This window comes from Schistocerca gregaria, chromosome 6, assembly GCF_023897955.1.
Source record: "Schistocerca gregaria isolate iqSchGreg1 chromosome 6, iqSchGreg1.2, whole genome shotgun sequence".
NCBI classification, from domain to species: domain Eukaryota; kingdom Metazoa; phylum Arthropoda; class Insecta; order Orthoptera; family Acrididae; genus Schistocerca; species Schistocerca gregaria.
Genome location: NC_064925.1, coordinates 379,304,953 through 379,321,588, shown reverse-complemented (window position 1 = coordinate 379,321,588; position 16,636 = coordinate 379,304,953). Strand labels below are relative to the sequence as shown.

Sequence of the window (16,636 nt, the reverse complement as noted above, 5' to 3'; positions counted from 1 at the left end):
TTGTAGCATAAACATTTTTTATAGTTCACTAATTTATAAAATGATATTACCAGTTTTCATTGTGTTAGCAATCATCTTCAAACCATAAAATATTGTTACAGAGTAAACAGTTATTACACTGTGTAAAGGTATTTTATGATATGAAAATGATTGGTAGCATAATCAAATCTACTCATATCATTTTATAAACTGATGATCTAGAAAGTTTATATTACAAATGAAGATTACTTTTCCACACCACTTAATGGTATTTGGTTCTGCTGTGAGTGAAACCAAAAGGCTAAGGCAGAAGTTCAGCCTATAATGTTTTAGGTACGCAAAACAGTGCTTAGCTGTACTCCAATGAAGAGCCACTTTAATTAATTATGATACTTCAGTTCGCTCCCATCAGTCACCAAGCAAAGTGGCGCAAGCATTAGCTACAGCAGTGATCTTACATTCCTGCATGACCGTCCAAGTTTAGGTCCAGTTATTCCACCACTTAAGGAAAGCACAGTGGTGGCTACTTTGAAAAGTACACAGGAGATTTGGTTTGCAATGACCTTTTTATGGACAGGGAATTAAAGCTTAATATTGTTTTCTTTCAACTGCAGTTGCAACTGCATACATTTGTAGTAATTTACTTCATTCTAAGCAACAGGATGTAGTAATTTGTGCAACACAAAAACTATAAAATTTTGAGGTTAACGTCTGGCATATGAATGCAGTGGTCCATAACAAATGACTGAGTTGTGCAGGCCACTAGCAGTTATTGCCTGCAGGTATATATTGATATAACTGAGTTTGAAATGTGCATTGTTTTTAGTATTCACTCATTAAAAGAAATAAAAAAATCTTCAAAATATGATACTTTGTAAGTAATCACTGTAACAGATTTAATCAGTTGGGCCTACTCTCATTTCTTGTACCTTCTTTTACACAAACAGCAACAGCAGCAGCTCTATGGAGACACTGCTGTGATATCGGCAGATGGCCAGGATTCTGCCATCAGTGATGGTGACGGCTCACTGGAACTGGAGCGCAGGATGCTGGAAGCACGGCTCAGGCAGCAGCAGCAGCAGTCAGAGGAGGACAGCCGCTGGTTGCAGGAGGAGGAGACAAACCTGGTCAGTAGGCTGCAGTCAGCTCGTGAGAGTGAGTGAGTGCTAGAGCTTTTTCACACCAGGCTTTAGGAATCTAATTTGGGTCTTGTTCTTCATTGTCATATGTAGTTAACATGTCTTGGATACTCTCATTATCACTCATCAGCTGACAATTTTCGTTTTCAAATAACCAGTCATTTATGTAGCTAACAGACAGTGTTTCAGAATCATTTGAACAGTTATTGTCAATTGTCTCTTGGAGCTGTATGATTCCCTTGTTGTTAAAAGGTTCAAAATGTTCCTCAATCCCTTGACCTTCCTTAAAACATTTTATGTGCTCATTTAAAAAAGGAAGATCTGGCCATAGTTTGCCCAATGCAGATACTAACACTTTAGTTGAAACACTTTCCCAAGCCCAAGCAAGGTTGTAAACAACATCTTTAACATAATGATAGAGTAATACTTTGCTAATTACACTACACAGTAAGCTTCTTTGGAATGAACCTTAGCTGTCTCGATAATATTCCGATCCATAGGTTGGAACAAGCAGGAGAAGAACATCTCTTTTTATCAAAACATATTAAGTTTTAAGTTCATTTTCATTGACTTCGGTTTATTGGTAGAATTTTAGGAAAATGTGGTTCATCTGTAAAGGAGGCAACATATAGGACACTGGTGCGATCTATGCTTGAGTACCAATTGAGTGTCTGGGATCCGCACCACGTTGGATTGAATGAGGACATCGAAACAATTGAAAAGCAAGCTGCTGAATTGGTTACCGGTATGTTCGAACAAGACGTAAGTGTTACAGAGATGCTTGGAGGCTCAACTGGGAGTCCTTGGAGGGAAGCAACATTTGAATACTAACGTGAAAATTTAGAGACCTGGCAATTAAAGCTGACTGCCCCTAACATAAGTTGCGTGTAAGAACACTGAATATAATATGTGAGAAACTAGGGCTCATGTGGAGCCATATAGGCAGTTGTTTTTCCTTCGCTCTGTTACCATGTAGAACAGGAAAGGATGTGACTTGTAGTGGTACAAGGTGTCCTCCGCTGCCTAATGGCTTGTAGAGTATCCGGAGCAGCTATCCAACACCAACAATGCTTTCTGAGAAAAATTTTGCTTCTTCAGGAACGTTTTGACTGCTGGTATGAACTCCTCGTGAAACCACTCATTGGACAATTTACGTGTCATCCAAGTTTTCATTTTGGTGTTTATATTTGGCTGGTACATATTTTGCATTTTTGAATGACCTAGGATTTTTTGATTTTCTTGTGACAAGTAGCTCATGTTTTTGAGTTCCACTAGCATTAGCGCATGGCATAAATGTGAGCCTGTCTTTAGACATTTTTCTGCCAGGAGCACATGCCTCTGCTTTGAGGGCGAATGTTTTGTTGTGCAAAAGTCTCCAGAACAATCCGCTTTCATCCACGTGGCAAATGTGATCAGGAGAAAGATTTAACTCTTCTAAAATTTTCTAGAATTTTTGTTTGTATGGCTCTACAGTTTTGAAGTCATAAGAGGGTTTTTCTGGTGTTGTGGTTAGCAAGCGGATATGAAATCTTTTTTTAAACTTATCAAGCCATCTGGTATTTGCACGGAAATCATCTTTTTTCTTAATTTCACTTTTTCTGTTGATAAGATCTGAAATTGGAGTGTGTTTACTGTGTTCCTGAAGAAAACAGGTGTACAAAGCGTCTTCAATTAATGGGTACTCACGAGTTGTTATCACTTTCCTGTCACTGCTTTTGCTGTTCAAATTGTGCACAGCACCTTCAGTTTTATCATTTCACTACCTGCTTGAGACATATTGTAGGAAAGTTACAGAACTCTCAATAATACTGTCCCAATCAAGTTAAAGAGAGTAATATCTCAACTGAACAATGTACGCATTAACCAACAGTTGGTGGTGGACTATGTATTGTTTACTAAACTGTTCACTTGAAGTGGTGCCACATGGCCACATCATGTGATCTTTGCTCATTGTGTCAGACTACTGGACAGATTATAGAGACTCTACTGTATTCATATGATGTGTGCTATAGACTGAAAGCAGTAGCATATGGAAAACACCATGGAAACAGCATCTGAGCAGCATTTTGGCCCTCCACCATCAGAAAAAAGCCTTTCGCAATTGGTGGGCTAAAAAAAAAAAAATGAGGAAGATTAAATATACAAATAGAGGATTGAATGCAAAATGGCCAAAATAGAAGATTACTGATTGAGAAGGATTCAAGGGTACTGTCAAAATGGCACTGTAATTAATACAAAAGTGATTCGAATACATGCTTGTAAGCTAGAACTACATTGGAACTTGACAGACTTTAAGAGTGGAGCTGGTTGGTGCTGCAGGTTTATGAAACATTGTGGATTTAGCATGCAAGCTAAAAGCAAAATATCTCAGAAAATGCCACAAGTGTATGAAGACTTAATATTATGTTTCCATTGCTTTATTATTCAAGATTGAAAGAAACCTTGTGTGGAACTAAGCAAAGTACCTAATGTGAACAAAACTCCTCTGACATTTGATGTGCTGAGTAACAGAACTGTTCCCATGAAAGGTGCTAAAACTGCAACTACCTAAAACAAGTGGTCATGAAAAAATGTACTACACTGTTATCCTTTCACGTTGTGCTGATGGTACTAAACTTAATCCAATCATAATTTTCAAGCACAAAACAGTGCCAAAACCTTCTGAAATTCTGCCATTTGTTATTGTTCACATACATGACAAGAGCTGGTTGGACAAGGCTGGTATGAAATTTGGATTAACAAAGTGGGGGAGAGAATGAAAAGTGCTTAATTGAAGAAGAGTTCTTTTCTGATGCTATGCCAGTTTTGTAGTCATCCGGAAAAATCCTTGAAAAAGAAACTGAGACAGGGAACTACAGAGCTTTCTGTTACTCCAGAGGAACTTACTTAACAATTGCAACCTCTTAATGTCTCGATAAATAAACCATTTAAGGTGTATACTGCGTAAAGAATTCGATAGAGCACTGAAAGACCTAAGTTGAAACAAGGCCCCGGGAGTAGACAACATTCTATTAGAACTACCGACAGCCTTGGGAGAGCCAGTCCTGACAAAACTCTACCATCTGGTGAGCAAAATTTATGAGACAGGTGAAATACCCTCAGACTTCAAGAAGAATATAATAATTTCAATCCCAAAGAAAGCAGGCGTTGACAGATGTGAAAATTACTGAACTATCAGTTTAATAAGTCACGGCTGCAAAATACTAACGCGAATTCTGTACAGACGAATGGAAAAACTGGTAGAAGCCGACCTCGGGGAAGATCAGTTTGGATTCCATAGAAATATGGGAACACGTGAGGCAATACTGACCCTACGACTTATTTAGAAGCTAGATTAAGAAAAGGCAAGCCTACATTTCTAGCATTTGTAGACTTGGAGAAAGCTTTTGACAATGTTGACTGGAATAATCTCTTTCAAATTCTGAAGGTGGCAGGGGTAAAATACATGGAGCAAAAGGCTATTTACAATTTGTATAGAAACCAAATGGCAGTTGTAAGAGTCGAGGGACATGAAAGTGAAGCAGTGGTTGGGAAGGGAGTGAGACAGGGTTGTAGCCTCTCCCTGATGTTATTCAATCTGCATATTGAGCAAGCAGTAAAAGAAACAAAAGAAAAATTTGGAGTAGGTATTAAAATCCATGGAGAAGAAATAAAAGCTTTAAGGTTCACCGATGACATTGTAATTCTGTCAGAGACAGCAAAAGACTTTGAAGAGCAGTTGAACGGAATGGACAGTGTCTTGAAGGGAGGATATAAGATGAACATCAACAAAAGCAAAACGAGGATAATGGAATATAGTCAAATTAAGTCGGGCGTTGCTGAGGGAATTAGGTTAGGAAATGAGACACTTAAAGTAGTAAAGGAGTTTCGCTATTTGGGGAGCAAAATAACTGATGATGGTCGAAGTAGAGAGGATATAAAATATAGACTGGCAATGGCAAGGAAAGCGTTTCTGAAGAAGAGAAATTTGTTAACTTCGAGTATAGATTTAAATGTCAGGAAGTCGTTTCTGAAAGTATTTGTATGGAGTGTAGCCATGTATGAAAGTGAAACGTGGACGATAAATAGTTTGGACAAGAAGAGAATAGAAGCCTTTGAAATGTGGTGCTGCAGAAGAATGCTGAAGATTAGATGGGTAGATCACATAACTAATGAGGAGGTATTGAATAGGATTGGGGAGAACAGGAGTTTGTGGCACAACTTGACAAGAGGAAGGGATTGGTTGGTAGGACATGTTCTGAGGCATCAAGGGATCACCAATTTAGAAGCTTGCACAGGATAGAGTAGCATGGAGAGCTGCATCAAACCAGTCTCAAGACTGAAGACCACAACAACAACAACAACAACGTGTATATGAGAGAGGAAACAAACAAATGGATGATGGATGGAACGCAGCATGAATTCATGCTGAAGTCAAACAAGTGTGTCAGTTGGTAAAACAGTTGTCGTCAAGAGTGAGAGAAGACATCACTGTTAAATCTTTCAGGAAATGCAGCATAAGCACTGCTCTCACTGGCAGTAAAGAGCATCTTATGTATGAAGAGGACAGCGATGACGATGGAGAGGAAGAAGAAGAAGAAAGTTTAGATGACAATTTTCATAGATTTTAAAGATCAGTTCAGTTTTATAAACTAAGATTTTTTTAGTCGGGCTTTGCAGTCTAATAATAAAAATTGTAAAAATGTTATTAAAAAAAGACACTTAAAAATTAAGGTGCATCTTATAGTCTTTAGCATCTTGCAGTCCATAAAATAAGGTAGCAAAATTGAACTTGACAACGTTTAATTCAGTTCTCAAAAATGCTGGTCAGGTCTATTTTCTAGATGTTTCAGTGTTGTAATTGTGTGTGCAAATGCTAAACAATCAGTTTGGAGATTAACTTCCAGCCAATTTGTGTTCCACTCTTGATCACAGATTCTATTAATATCCTCCTGAATTCTGCAGTAATATTCTCAATTTCACCATTAAATAAGACTAAAAATAATCCGTCACTTTATGTAACTCCTGTCTTACTTTAATTCGTATTTATCATTTTCAACCCAAAATTTCCAATATTGCAACGTCATTTCAGATTTTTTGTTTCTCGGTGTTTCAGGTAAATGCTTTTTTAGTTCTTTACTCCAATATGAACTTCAGATTGTTGATTTGTTTTGCAAAGGGTCTATCTCTCTTCAACTCTGCTTGATATTATTTTAATTATCTGCCAGAGAAAAATTTTGAAAACTGCAGGTAGTAAGGATATCGTCTTGACAAAATCGTGAGCTTTCATCTGGTTGGCTGCATTGAAATTCCACAGTGTTTTGATGAGGGTCTCTCTCATCAAGTTCTAGTGAAGCATCAAGATTAGGCAAGTGACGCATGTGTGTATACCTAAATGGCAGCCACCTCACCCCCATTCCTCCTTCCCTCCACTCCCACCTGGCATGGGTTGCTCAGAATCAAAATGTGTCAGTTGCTGGATGCAGCCCCATTGTGTAGCTGCTAGTGCAGGGTTCCACACTGAACTAATTTGTAGCTTGCATCCCTGTTGACAAGATTATTGTGGAGTCTTATCTCAATCGATTTTTTAAAAATGCTCTCCAAAAAGCCACTAGCTCAACACAACATTTTTGTTTTCTTTTTTTTTTTTTTCAAATGTATTTCCTTTGATGAGGCTGCATTTTGCCACTGCCGATTTATCAAGGCCCAAACTTATACGGACCACACTGTGTTGAAAGATAACGGTGCTGTGTTTGCCTCACGTACTGGAGGCCACACTCACAAGAATGATATAGACACACACACACACACACACACACACACACACACACACACACACACACACACATAAGGTATTTGCAGTTGCAATATTTCCTTTACTGAGCCTGGCTTGTCCTTTACCAAGCCAAGCATGCACACCTTTCGTATTTTTTGGTGGACAGGAGATGGCTTTGATGTTGTTTTCCAAGGATTCTCACAATTTTGGGTGGAAGAGGTCCAGTATGAGGGAGAAAGGTGAGATTCTCTTTCCCTAACTCTTCTTCACAGTTGGCTGTATCATTTGTTTTCTTCAGTGCATGGTTAATTTGCTCTTTTTGCACCCATTTTGGTGAAATGCATCTTTTAAGTGTTGTAGCTCAGCTGGGAGACTGACTCACAAATAGCACATGCCTTGTGAAGCTAGAGTTGTACCCTAGGACATGCAGTCTACAGAAAGAAACCCACACAAGTCTGTACTTCATGTAACGAGCTTATCATCATCCAGCTCAGTGGTACACTGTTCTAACAGCTCTATTACATAGGGCATGTGCCACTTGTGACAAAGACAGCCTCCTAATGAGCTGCAACACTTCAAGGATATATATCATCAAAATATGTACAGTGAAGTGCAGGTTAAACACACACTGAAGAAAATGAGTGACACAGCCATCTGCAAAGAAAAGATAAAGAAAGAGAAGCTCATCTTTATCCTCTGTGTTGGGCCTCCTTCAGTCAATATTGCAAGAACTTTCAGAAAAAAAACATCCAAACCATCTCTCAATTGTCATAAAACACAAAGGGGGTGCTTGTATCAGCAAAGGACAAACTGCAAGCAGCTCAGAGTATATGGTATCCCTTAAGAGTGTGACTTCCCCTAAATAAGGTAAACAAAGCACTCTTTCTTGCAATGCTGCAAGGGACAAACTAGATGCATATGCCTGAGGCACAAAGATAAATCAGCAGTGGCGGTATACAGCCTCAATGAGGAATGTACATTCAAATTTCAGGAAACAAAAATGTGACAAGCTAGTTGCTTTTCGGAGAGCATTATTAAAGTCTCAATGGAATAGGTTCCCAAGATAATATCCTCTACAGCAGAGGCAGTCAACCCTTTTTACCTGCCACCCACTTCTGTGCTTTTGTTAGTAGAAAAATTTTCTAACCACCCACCAGTTCCACAGTAACAGTAATCCATAAAACAGAGTAATAGCAAGTTAAAACATACAATAGTAATTACTTACCATATACATTATGTCAAAATTTTATGAAAACCTAATGAATATGTTTTTAAAAACCCCCACCACGTAGTGCCGACCATGATAGCTGAAATCCCTCTATGAGCAATGGGGACCAGGTTGACTACCACTGATCTACAGGGTTGAGGGCTATCAGCTAAGTTTGGCATGGCAGCCTGCACAAACAGCTAAATGCCCAGTCCACACACAGCAGTTGACGTTACACGATTCTGAGCGAAGAGGTGAATCCGGTGCTCCATTCCCCACCACAGCATGCCTACCCCTCCACAAATGGGAAGGCGGTTGGGGAGAGGCAGCTTCCACTTACATCTAGGTGTGTGTGTGTGTGTGTGTGTGTGTGTGTGTAATCTTGACACTTTGCCAGGAGACGATGAGAGTGTCATTCATCGATACATCATGGAATTCCATCCAGATGGAAGCCCAATTAGATTCCATCAGCAGTATATTCTGGGGAAGTCTGCATTCTCATACAGAATATACTTTTATTATTGCTGACATCTATTTTGTCATTTCCTTGTATAGTAAGCAGCTCAGCACTATTTTACAGGCATTTGGGATCTGTTCTTTTTGTCTAATATCTTTTCATCACTTTAACAAGTGTCAACTGCCTGCTGTGTTTCCACTGTATTCATTTATTGGCAATAGTTGCAATGTTATGAGCCCATATTATTAATTTTGAGGAAGACACCACCACAACATGCCACAATTCCTGGTGTCTTTGCCTGCAACCGTGAAATGGTACTACTTCTGCAGGGTCTGTGCCACTGTGACCTGTCAGTCTGTTTCATTCCCTTGGCTTCAAAGTTAAGAAGTTTCTAGAAATGGTCATCTGATATTCCTTGATTTGCTAATAATGACCTTTGGATGAAAATTAATTAAAATTTCCATAAATAAAGTTCTTCAGTCTCCCATTTTCCCCATTTGATGTGTCTCACCCTCCCCACTCCTGTCATTCAGTCATTACATCAGTTTCATCACACCCTTGTAATGTGTCAACAGTAGCAGGGAGATTCAATCATGTGCACATGCAAACAATTGAATTTAAATGCCTAGCTGATAGTGTACCAACAAAAATAATCATTTTTTGAAGACATAATGTAATTGGATTGATCAAAAATCTACTTACCATGTGGTAACAGCAAAAAGTGCACATAAAGGTATTGAAAGTGGCAAGCTTTTGGAACCAATGGCTCTTCCTCCTGTCGTAATGGTTGAAGGGGTAGGAAAATGGGTGAAGGAAAAACACTGGTGGGTTTTAGGAAAAGGGGAGAGTTCTTAATAGTTGCCCGGAACCCTGGGTCAGGAGAGACATCTTGTTACTGTATCATTGTACCATTTTTGAGGAGGACAATGCTTGTCAGCACACAGCATGTGTCTCTCCTAGCCAATAAGATGCCCAGACCTATCCTTGATAGAACATGTGCAAGACCAGCTCGGACATCAGCTCCATCCTGTAGTGGCAGCCAGGATACTGAGGACCAGTTACAACTGTTGAGGGCTAGTTTGCCTCAGAGAGGAGACAATGGCCTCTGTGACACTTGTCCCAGCTGAATCAGTCATGCACCCAGACCAGAGGGGGGGGGGGGGGGGGCAATGCCATTCTGATACGTGGGCTCATACTACCAAGTTATTCATAAATTAGAATTGATTTTGCAGTCATTGAAATAACATCACCTATCTTCTCAACCTGTGAGGTTTCCTTCTGTTTTCTCCTCCCCTTTGGGGTACTTCACTTTTTTGTTAAGTTAGTGATTTTGGAAATGTATATAATAATGGTGAAGAATTTCAGAATGAATAACTTCTAAATTCCAGAAAAAGCGGCTTCCTTCAACAGCTTCGGTCAGTGTGTCGTCAGAGCCGGACGAGTGCCCAGATGGTCCAGCCACAGCTGCTGGGACACCTGAGAGGTCGAACACTCCCTGTGGCAGTGGGGGCAGCACGAAGACGGGATCGCTGCACGCAGAGGAGCCTCAGAGGGTCATTGTTGTCAAGGTCAGCATAGAAACTGTAGTGCTGTGTGAAGATATCTATTATCAGTTATTACAGATTTGGGGTAAACTGTTGTTGTATTGCTTGAGGAAAATGGTGACACACAACACAAACAACAATGAAGCTGACATTGAGATTATTTGAATAAAGAGATAATTTAAAAAATTATTCATGAGTAAATTGTCCATAAATAAAGGAATTATTGTTCATTGTAAATACAAAAAAAATTTTATTGAATATTTTTTATCTTTAACTAAACTAAAGGATAATGTAAACTAACGCCACATTCCCTTTGTTTACTTCTTGGTCTACACTCTCTTGTGTATACTCAGTGTTGTTCCCGTGGCTCAGTGCAGTTTTTGTTTGATAAATAATTCTTTCACTTCTGGAAAAGATTGGTTGTTATGAAAAATGCCTAGTTGCATCATAGTTCATGTTTAATTGTTGCTCTGTAACAGGGTGAGTAACTCAGTTCAAATGCCAGAGATAGGCAATGGCATACTGCCTCTAGTAGGACCAGATTTAGTGAAGTATTTCAGAGTTCAAACTAATCTTTGGAATGATTGTAGGTATACTTACTTCACAGCAAAACAGATGTAACATAAAACGTTTCATATATGAACTGCCATGGCAGTTACACTACTGACATGACAAAATTCAACTGATTCTGCTTTTGACTGTACTTCCTTTCCTACCACCTCCAGCCAAAATGAAAAAGCGCACCTAATGGTAACGGATGTTGATGTTGCTGATATAAATATAAAATTTGGCTATGTTTGTATACTGGAAACTGAGTGATAAAGTAAGGACTATGTGGTTGGTAATACAAGGATAAATCAAACATAAACTGGAACTGTATATTAAAAACAAAGATTCCAAGACTTACCAAGCGGGAAAACGCCGGCAGACAGGCACAAGAACAAAACACACAAACACACACACAGAATTACTAGCTTTTGCAACCGATGGTTGCTTCTTCAGGAAGGAGAGGGGAAGACGAAAGGATGTGGGTTTTAAGGGAGAGGGTAAGGAGTCATTCCAATCCCGGGAGCGGAAAGACTTCCCTTAGGGGGAAAAAAAGGACAGGTGTACACTCGCGCACACACACACACACACACACACACACACACACACACACACACACACATCCATCCGCACATACACAGACACATTTAGGCAAAGAGTAAGGGCAGAGATGTCAGTCGAGGCGGAAGTACAGAGGCAAAGAAGTTGTTGAAAGACAGGTGAAGTATGAGCGGCGGCAACTTGAAATTAGCGGAGGTTGAGGCCTGGCGGATATCGAGAAGAGAGGATATACTGAAGGGTGAGTTCCCATCTCCGGAGTTCGGATAGGTTGGTGTTGGTGGGAAGTATCCAGATAACTCGGACGGAGTAACACTGTGCCAAGATGTGCTGGCCGTGCACCAAGGCATGTTTAGCCACAGGGTGATCCTCATTACCAACAAAAACTGTCTGCCTGTGTCCATTCATGCGAATGGACAGTTTGTTGCTGGTCATTCCCCCATAGAAAGCGTCACAGTGTAGGCAGGTCAGTTGGTAAATCACGTGGGTGCTTTCACACGTGGCTCTCCCTTTGATCGTGTACACCTTCCGGGTTACAGGACTGCAGTAGGTGGTGGATGGAGGGTGCATAGGACAGGTTTTACACCAACAACCTGAAAACAGCTTTTGCATCCCGCAACTACCCTCCCGACCTGGTACAGAAGCAGATAACCAGAGCCACTTCCTCATCCCCTCAAACCCAGAACCTCTCACAGAAGAACCCCAAAAGTGCCCCACTTGTGACAGAATACTTCCCGGGACTGGATCAGACCTTGAATGTGGCTCTCCAGCAGGGATACAACTTCCTAAAATCCTGCCCCGAAATGAGATCCATCCTTCATGAAATCCTCCCTACTCCACCAAGAGTGTCTTTCCGCCGTCCACCTAACCTTTGTAACCTCTTGGTTCATCCCTATGAAATCCCCAAACCACCTTCCCTACCCTCTGGCTCCTACCCTTGCAACCGCCCCCGGTGTAAAACCTGTCCCATGCACCCTCCCACCACCACCTACTCCAGTCCTGTAACCCGGAAGGTGTACACGATCAAAGGCAGAGCCACGTGTGAAAGCACCCACGTGATTTACCAACTGACCTGCCTACGCTGTGACGCTTTCTATGGGGGAATGACCAGCAACAAACTGTCCATTCGCATGAATGGACACAGGCAGACAGTGTTTGTTGGTAATGAGGATCACCCTGTGGCTAAACATGCCTTGGTGCACGGCCAGCACATCTTGGCACAGTGTTACACCGTCCGGATTATCTGGATACTTCCCACCAACACCAACCTATCCGAACTCCGGAGATGGGAACTTACCCTTCAGTATATCCTCTCTTCTCGATATCTGCCAGGCCGTAACCTCCGCTAATTTCAAGTTGTTGCCGCCGCACATACCTCACCTGTCTTTCAACAACTTCTTTGCCTCTGTACTTCCGCCTCGACTGACATCTCTTCCCAAACTCTTTGCCTTTACAAATATCTGCTTGTGTCTGTGTATGTGCGGATGGATATGTGTGTGTGTGCGAGTGTACACCTGTCCTTTTTCTCCCCTAAGGTAAGTCTTTCCGCTCCCGGGAAAGGAATGACTCCTTACCCTCTCCCTTAAAACCCACATCCTTTCATCTTTCCTTTTGCTTCCCTCTTTCCTGACGAAGCAGCCGCCGGTTGCGAAAGCTCGAAATTCTGTGTGTGTGTTTTATTCATTGTGCCTATCTACCGCCGCTTTCCCGCTTGGTAAGTCTTGGAATCTTTGTTTTTAATACATTTTTCCCATGTGGAAGTTTCTTTCTATATATATATACACACACACTCCTGGAAATGGAAAAAAGAACACATTGACACCGGTGTGTCAGACCCACCATACTTGCTCTGGACACTGCGAGAGGGCTGTACAAGCAAGGATCACACGCACGGCACAGCGGACACACCAGGAACCGTGGTGTTGGCCGTCGAATGGCGCTAGCTGCGCAGCATTTGTGCACCGCCGCCGACAGTGTCAGCCAGTTTGCTGTGGCATACGGAGCTCCATCGCAGTCTTTAACACTGGTAGCATGCCGCGACAGCGTGGACGTGAACCGTATGTGCAGTTGACGGACTTTGAGCGAGGGCGTGTAGTGGGCATGCGGGAGCCCGGGTGGACGTACCGCCGAATTGCTCAACACGTGGGGCGTGAGGTCTCCACAGTACATCGATGTTGTCGCCAGTGGTCGGCGCAAGGTGCATGTGCTTGTCGACCTGGGACCGGACCGCAGTGATGCACGGATGCACGCCAAGACCGTAGGATCCTACTCAGTGCCGTAGGGGACCGCACCGCCACTTCCCAGCAAATTAGGGACACTGTTGCTCCTGGGGTATTGGCGAGGACCATTCGCAACCGTCTCCCTGAAGCTGGACTATGGTCCCGCACACCGTTAGGCCGTCTTCTGCTCACGATCCAACATCATGCAGCCCGCCTCCAGTGGTGTCGCGACAGGCGTGAATGGAGGGATGAATGGAGACGTGTCGTCTTCAGCGATGAGAGTCGCTTCTGTCTTGGTGCCAATGATGGTCGTATGCGTGTTTGGCGCCGTGCAGGTGAGCGCCACAATCAGGACTGCATACGACCGAGGCACACAGGGCCAACACCCGGCATCATGGTGTGGGGAGCGATCTCCTACACTGGCCGTACACCTCTGGTGATCATCGAGGGGACACTGGATAGTGCACGGTACACCCAAACCGTCATCGAACCCATCGTTCTACCATTCCTACACCGGCAAGGGAACTTGCTGTTCCAACAGGACAATGCACGTCCGCATGTATCCCGTGCCACCCAACGTGCTCTAGAAGGTGTAAGTCAACTACCCTGGCCAGCAAGATCTCCGGATCTGTCCCCCATTGAGCATGTTTGGGAATGGATGAAGCGTCGTCTCACGTGGTCTGCACGTCCAGCACAAACGCTGGGAAGTTGCCCTTCAGTATATCCTCTCTTCTTGATATCCGCCAGGCCTCAACCTCCGCTAATTTCAAGTTGCCGCCGCTCATACTTCACCTGTCTTTCAACAACTTCTTTGCCTCTGTACTTCCGCCTCGGCTGACATCTCTGCCCTTACTCTTTGCCTAAATATGTCTGCTTGTGTCTGTGTATGTGCGGATGGATATGTGTGCGTGTGTGTGTGTGTGTGCGCGAGTGTACACCTGTCCTTTTTTTCCCCCTAAGGGTAGTCTTTCCGCTCCCGGGATTGGAATGACTCCTTACCCTCTCCCTTAAAACCCACATCCTTTCGTCTTCCCCTCTCCTTCCTGAAGAAGCAACCATCGGTTGCGAAAGCTAGTAATTCTGTGTGTGTGTTTGTGTGTTTTGTTCTTGTGCCTGTCTGCCGGCGTTTTCCCGCTTGGTAAGTCTTGGAATCTTTGTTTTTAATATATTTTTCCCATGTGGAAGTTTCTTTCTATTTTATAAAGTGGAACTGTATTTTTATAAGTTTACTCAAGCTTCCATTCATACACATGAACTTGTTCTTCTATATAGGATGAGTCACGAAGATATGCAAATGTTTTAATATGTTATTCTACAAGTAAAACTATAGAAAAAGTTCATTTAAACGTATGTCCACAAATGTTAAGTTATGGAGTTAAGGCAAATAAAAGATTTTACCTGAAATTTAGCAACTTCTCTAATATGAAGCCATCGCAAAACTGTAAAAGTTTTAAGTAAAGCATGATTTCCATTTATTCTGTTATTAATGTTCTGGTGAATCTAATAAACCATGTCCCAGATGTGTATCTGCAGTAGTAGAACAACAACTTGTACAGATTTGGGATGGTTTCATATTAGCGGATTTGGGATGGCTTCATATTAGCGAAGTTGCTAAATTGTAGCCAAGATCTTTTATTAGCCGTAAGTCCATACCTAACATTTGCAGGCCTATGTTTATATAAACTTTTTTCTTTAGGTTTACTTATAGAGTAACATATCAAAATATTTGCGTATTTTGTGAATCACCTTGTATAGTCTTCTGAACAGGAAACACATTTTTCTCTGTGGATAGGTAGTTTCGTGATCCCATTTTTGTAAAACAAATATGGCTTTGACAGCAGCCACTTGTGCATAAACTGTTCAACAATGTGATCATCATCAAATCTTTGTCCCCTCCTTTAGTAGTCCAAACAAATGAAAATCACAATTTGGACTGCATGGTTCCCAGTATTACATTCGTTGAGGAAATTGATGAGGACTACTTCAAAATCAAACAAAGTGTGTTGTAAGGAACTTCCCCAGGGAGAGACTGTTTTTGGCACTGGTGGGTGCAGATTCGCCCTTTTTATGCCATTACACACTGCTTCATCTTTTTTTTTTTTTTTTTTTTTTTTTTTTTTTTTTTTTTTTTTTTTTTTTATCAATTCTGGGGTGTTATAATGCACCCACATTTTATCGCAGGTCACAGTCCATTGCAAAAAATTCTGGCTTTCAGTAGCCATTTGCATGCCTTGAGATGATTAAATTGGTGCACTGCCATGAGAAGAAAAGGACTTACCTAGTGGACACTTTCCGAAATCTGAGCACCACCATAGCCCATACCAACCTCAGCAGCAATTTAGGGAACTGTTTTCGGTGATAATTATCAGTAAGCTGGCTAACAATGTGAATATTCTCCTCAGTCATTCTGATCTTGGGGCAATGTTGGTGAGCTGCATTCTCAACTATTTCTCATACTCATAAAAACTGCTTGTACCATGTGTACATTTGATGAGTCTTTCTCGGGATGTTGTCCCCAAACTGTGCTGCAAGTCTTTTCAAAATTTCTCTCAGTTCTACACCCTCTGTTCTGAGAAACTTGATTATAATGCATTGCACAACAGACAATTGTACCTGTTGCTCTGATATTGTGATTCTGACAAAAAAATGGTACAAGAATGTACTAGCTGTGGAGAAGAATCATTGAAGATGAAAGCAACAATGAGCAGAGAATGCGCCACCCTCCATTTAAAAAAAAGGTGTAGAAAACAAAAATTCCAATTTCTATTTAATTCACCATTGCAATTTACATCAACTAGACTTCAAATCTAGGGCTCTGTTGCACTGACATCAAATGACTCAGATAAATGTAGTCTATGCAAAAATGATTCACCATTGCCATTGAATTTAATTCATATTGTGTGTCTAGCTGGCGCAATGTGGGGGCATAGGAGTGTGCACTTTTACTTGAACTTGCACACATTTTCTCTCTCTCTCTCTCTCTCTCTCTCTCTCTCTCTCTCTCTCTCTCTCTCTCTGTCTCTCTCTCTGCGTGTGTGTGTGTGTGTGAATTCCTTGTAGTCTAACTCATCAAAGAATTTTACTGAAAGTTAACAAATTTCCATTCTCTTTTGTGTGCCTATTGACAGCTCAGTGCTTCTGCAATACAGTGAGTGGTTTTCTTCATGTTTTACTCCATAGTTATTTACATTGTGTTAGAACTTTCCTTACTATAATGTACTGAACATTGTAA

The 16,636-nt window shown here is 41.5% G+C and overlaps 1 protein-coding gene across 10 annotated transcripts in view; it reads left to right on the top strand.

Moving 5' to 3' along the window:
* The window catches only part of LOC126279066 (focal adhesion kinase 1), a 743,693-nt gene that overhangs the window by 683,995 nt on the left and 43,062 nt on the right, over nucleotides 1-16,636 (top strand). For all 10 annotated transcript variants that reach the window (XM_049979508.1, XM_049979509.1, XM_049979513.1 and 7 more), the window contains 2 exons: nucleotides 927-1,106; nucleotides 9,926-10,105. In XM_049979508.1, coding sequence (XP_049835465.1) covers nucleotides 927-1,106; nucleotides 9,926-10,105 — 360 coding nt within the window. The remainder of the gene's footprint in view (nucleotides 1-926; nucleotides 1,107-9,925; nucleotides 10,106-16,636) is intronic.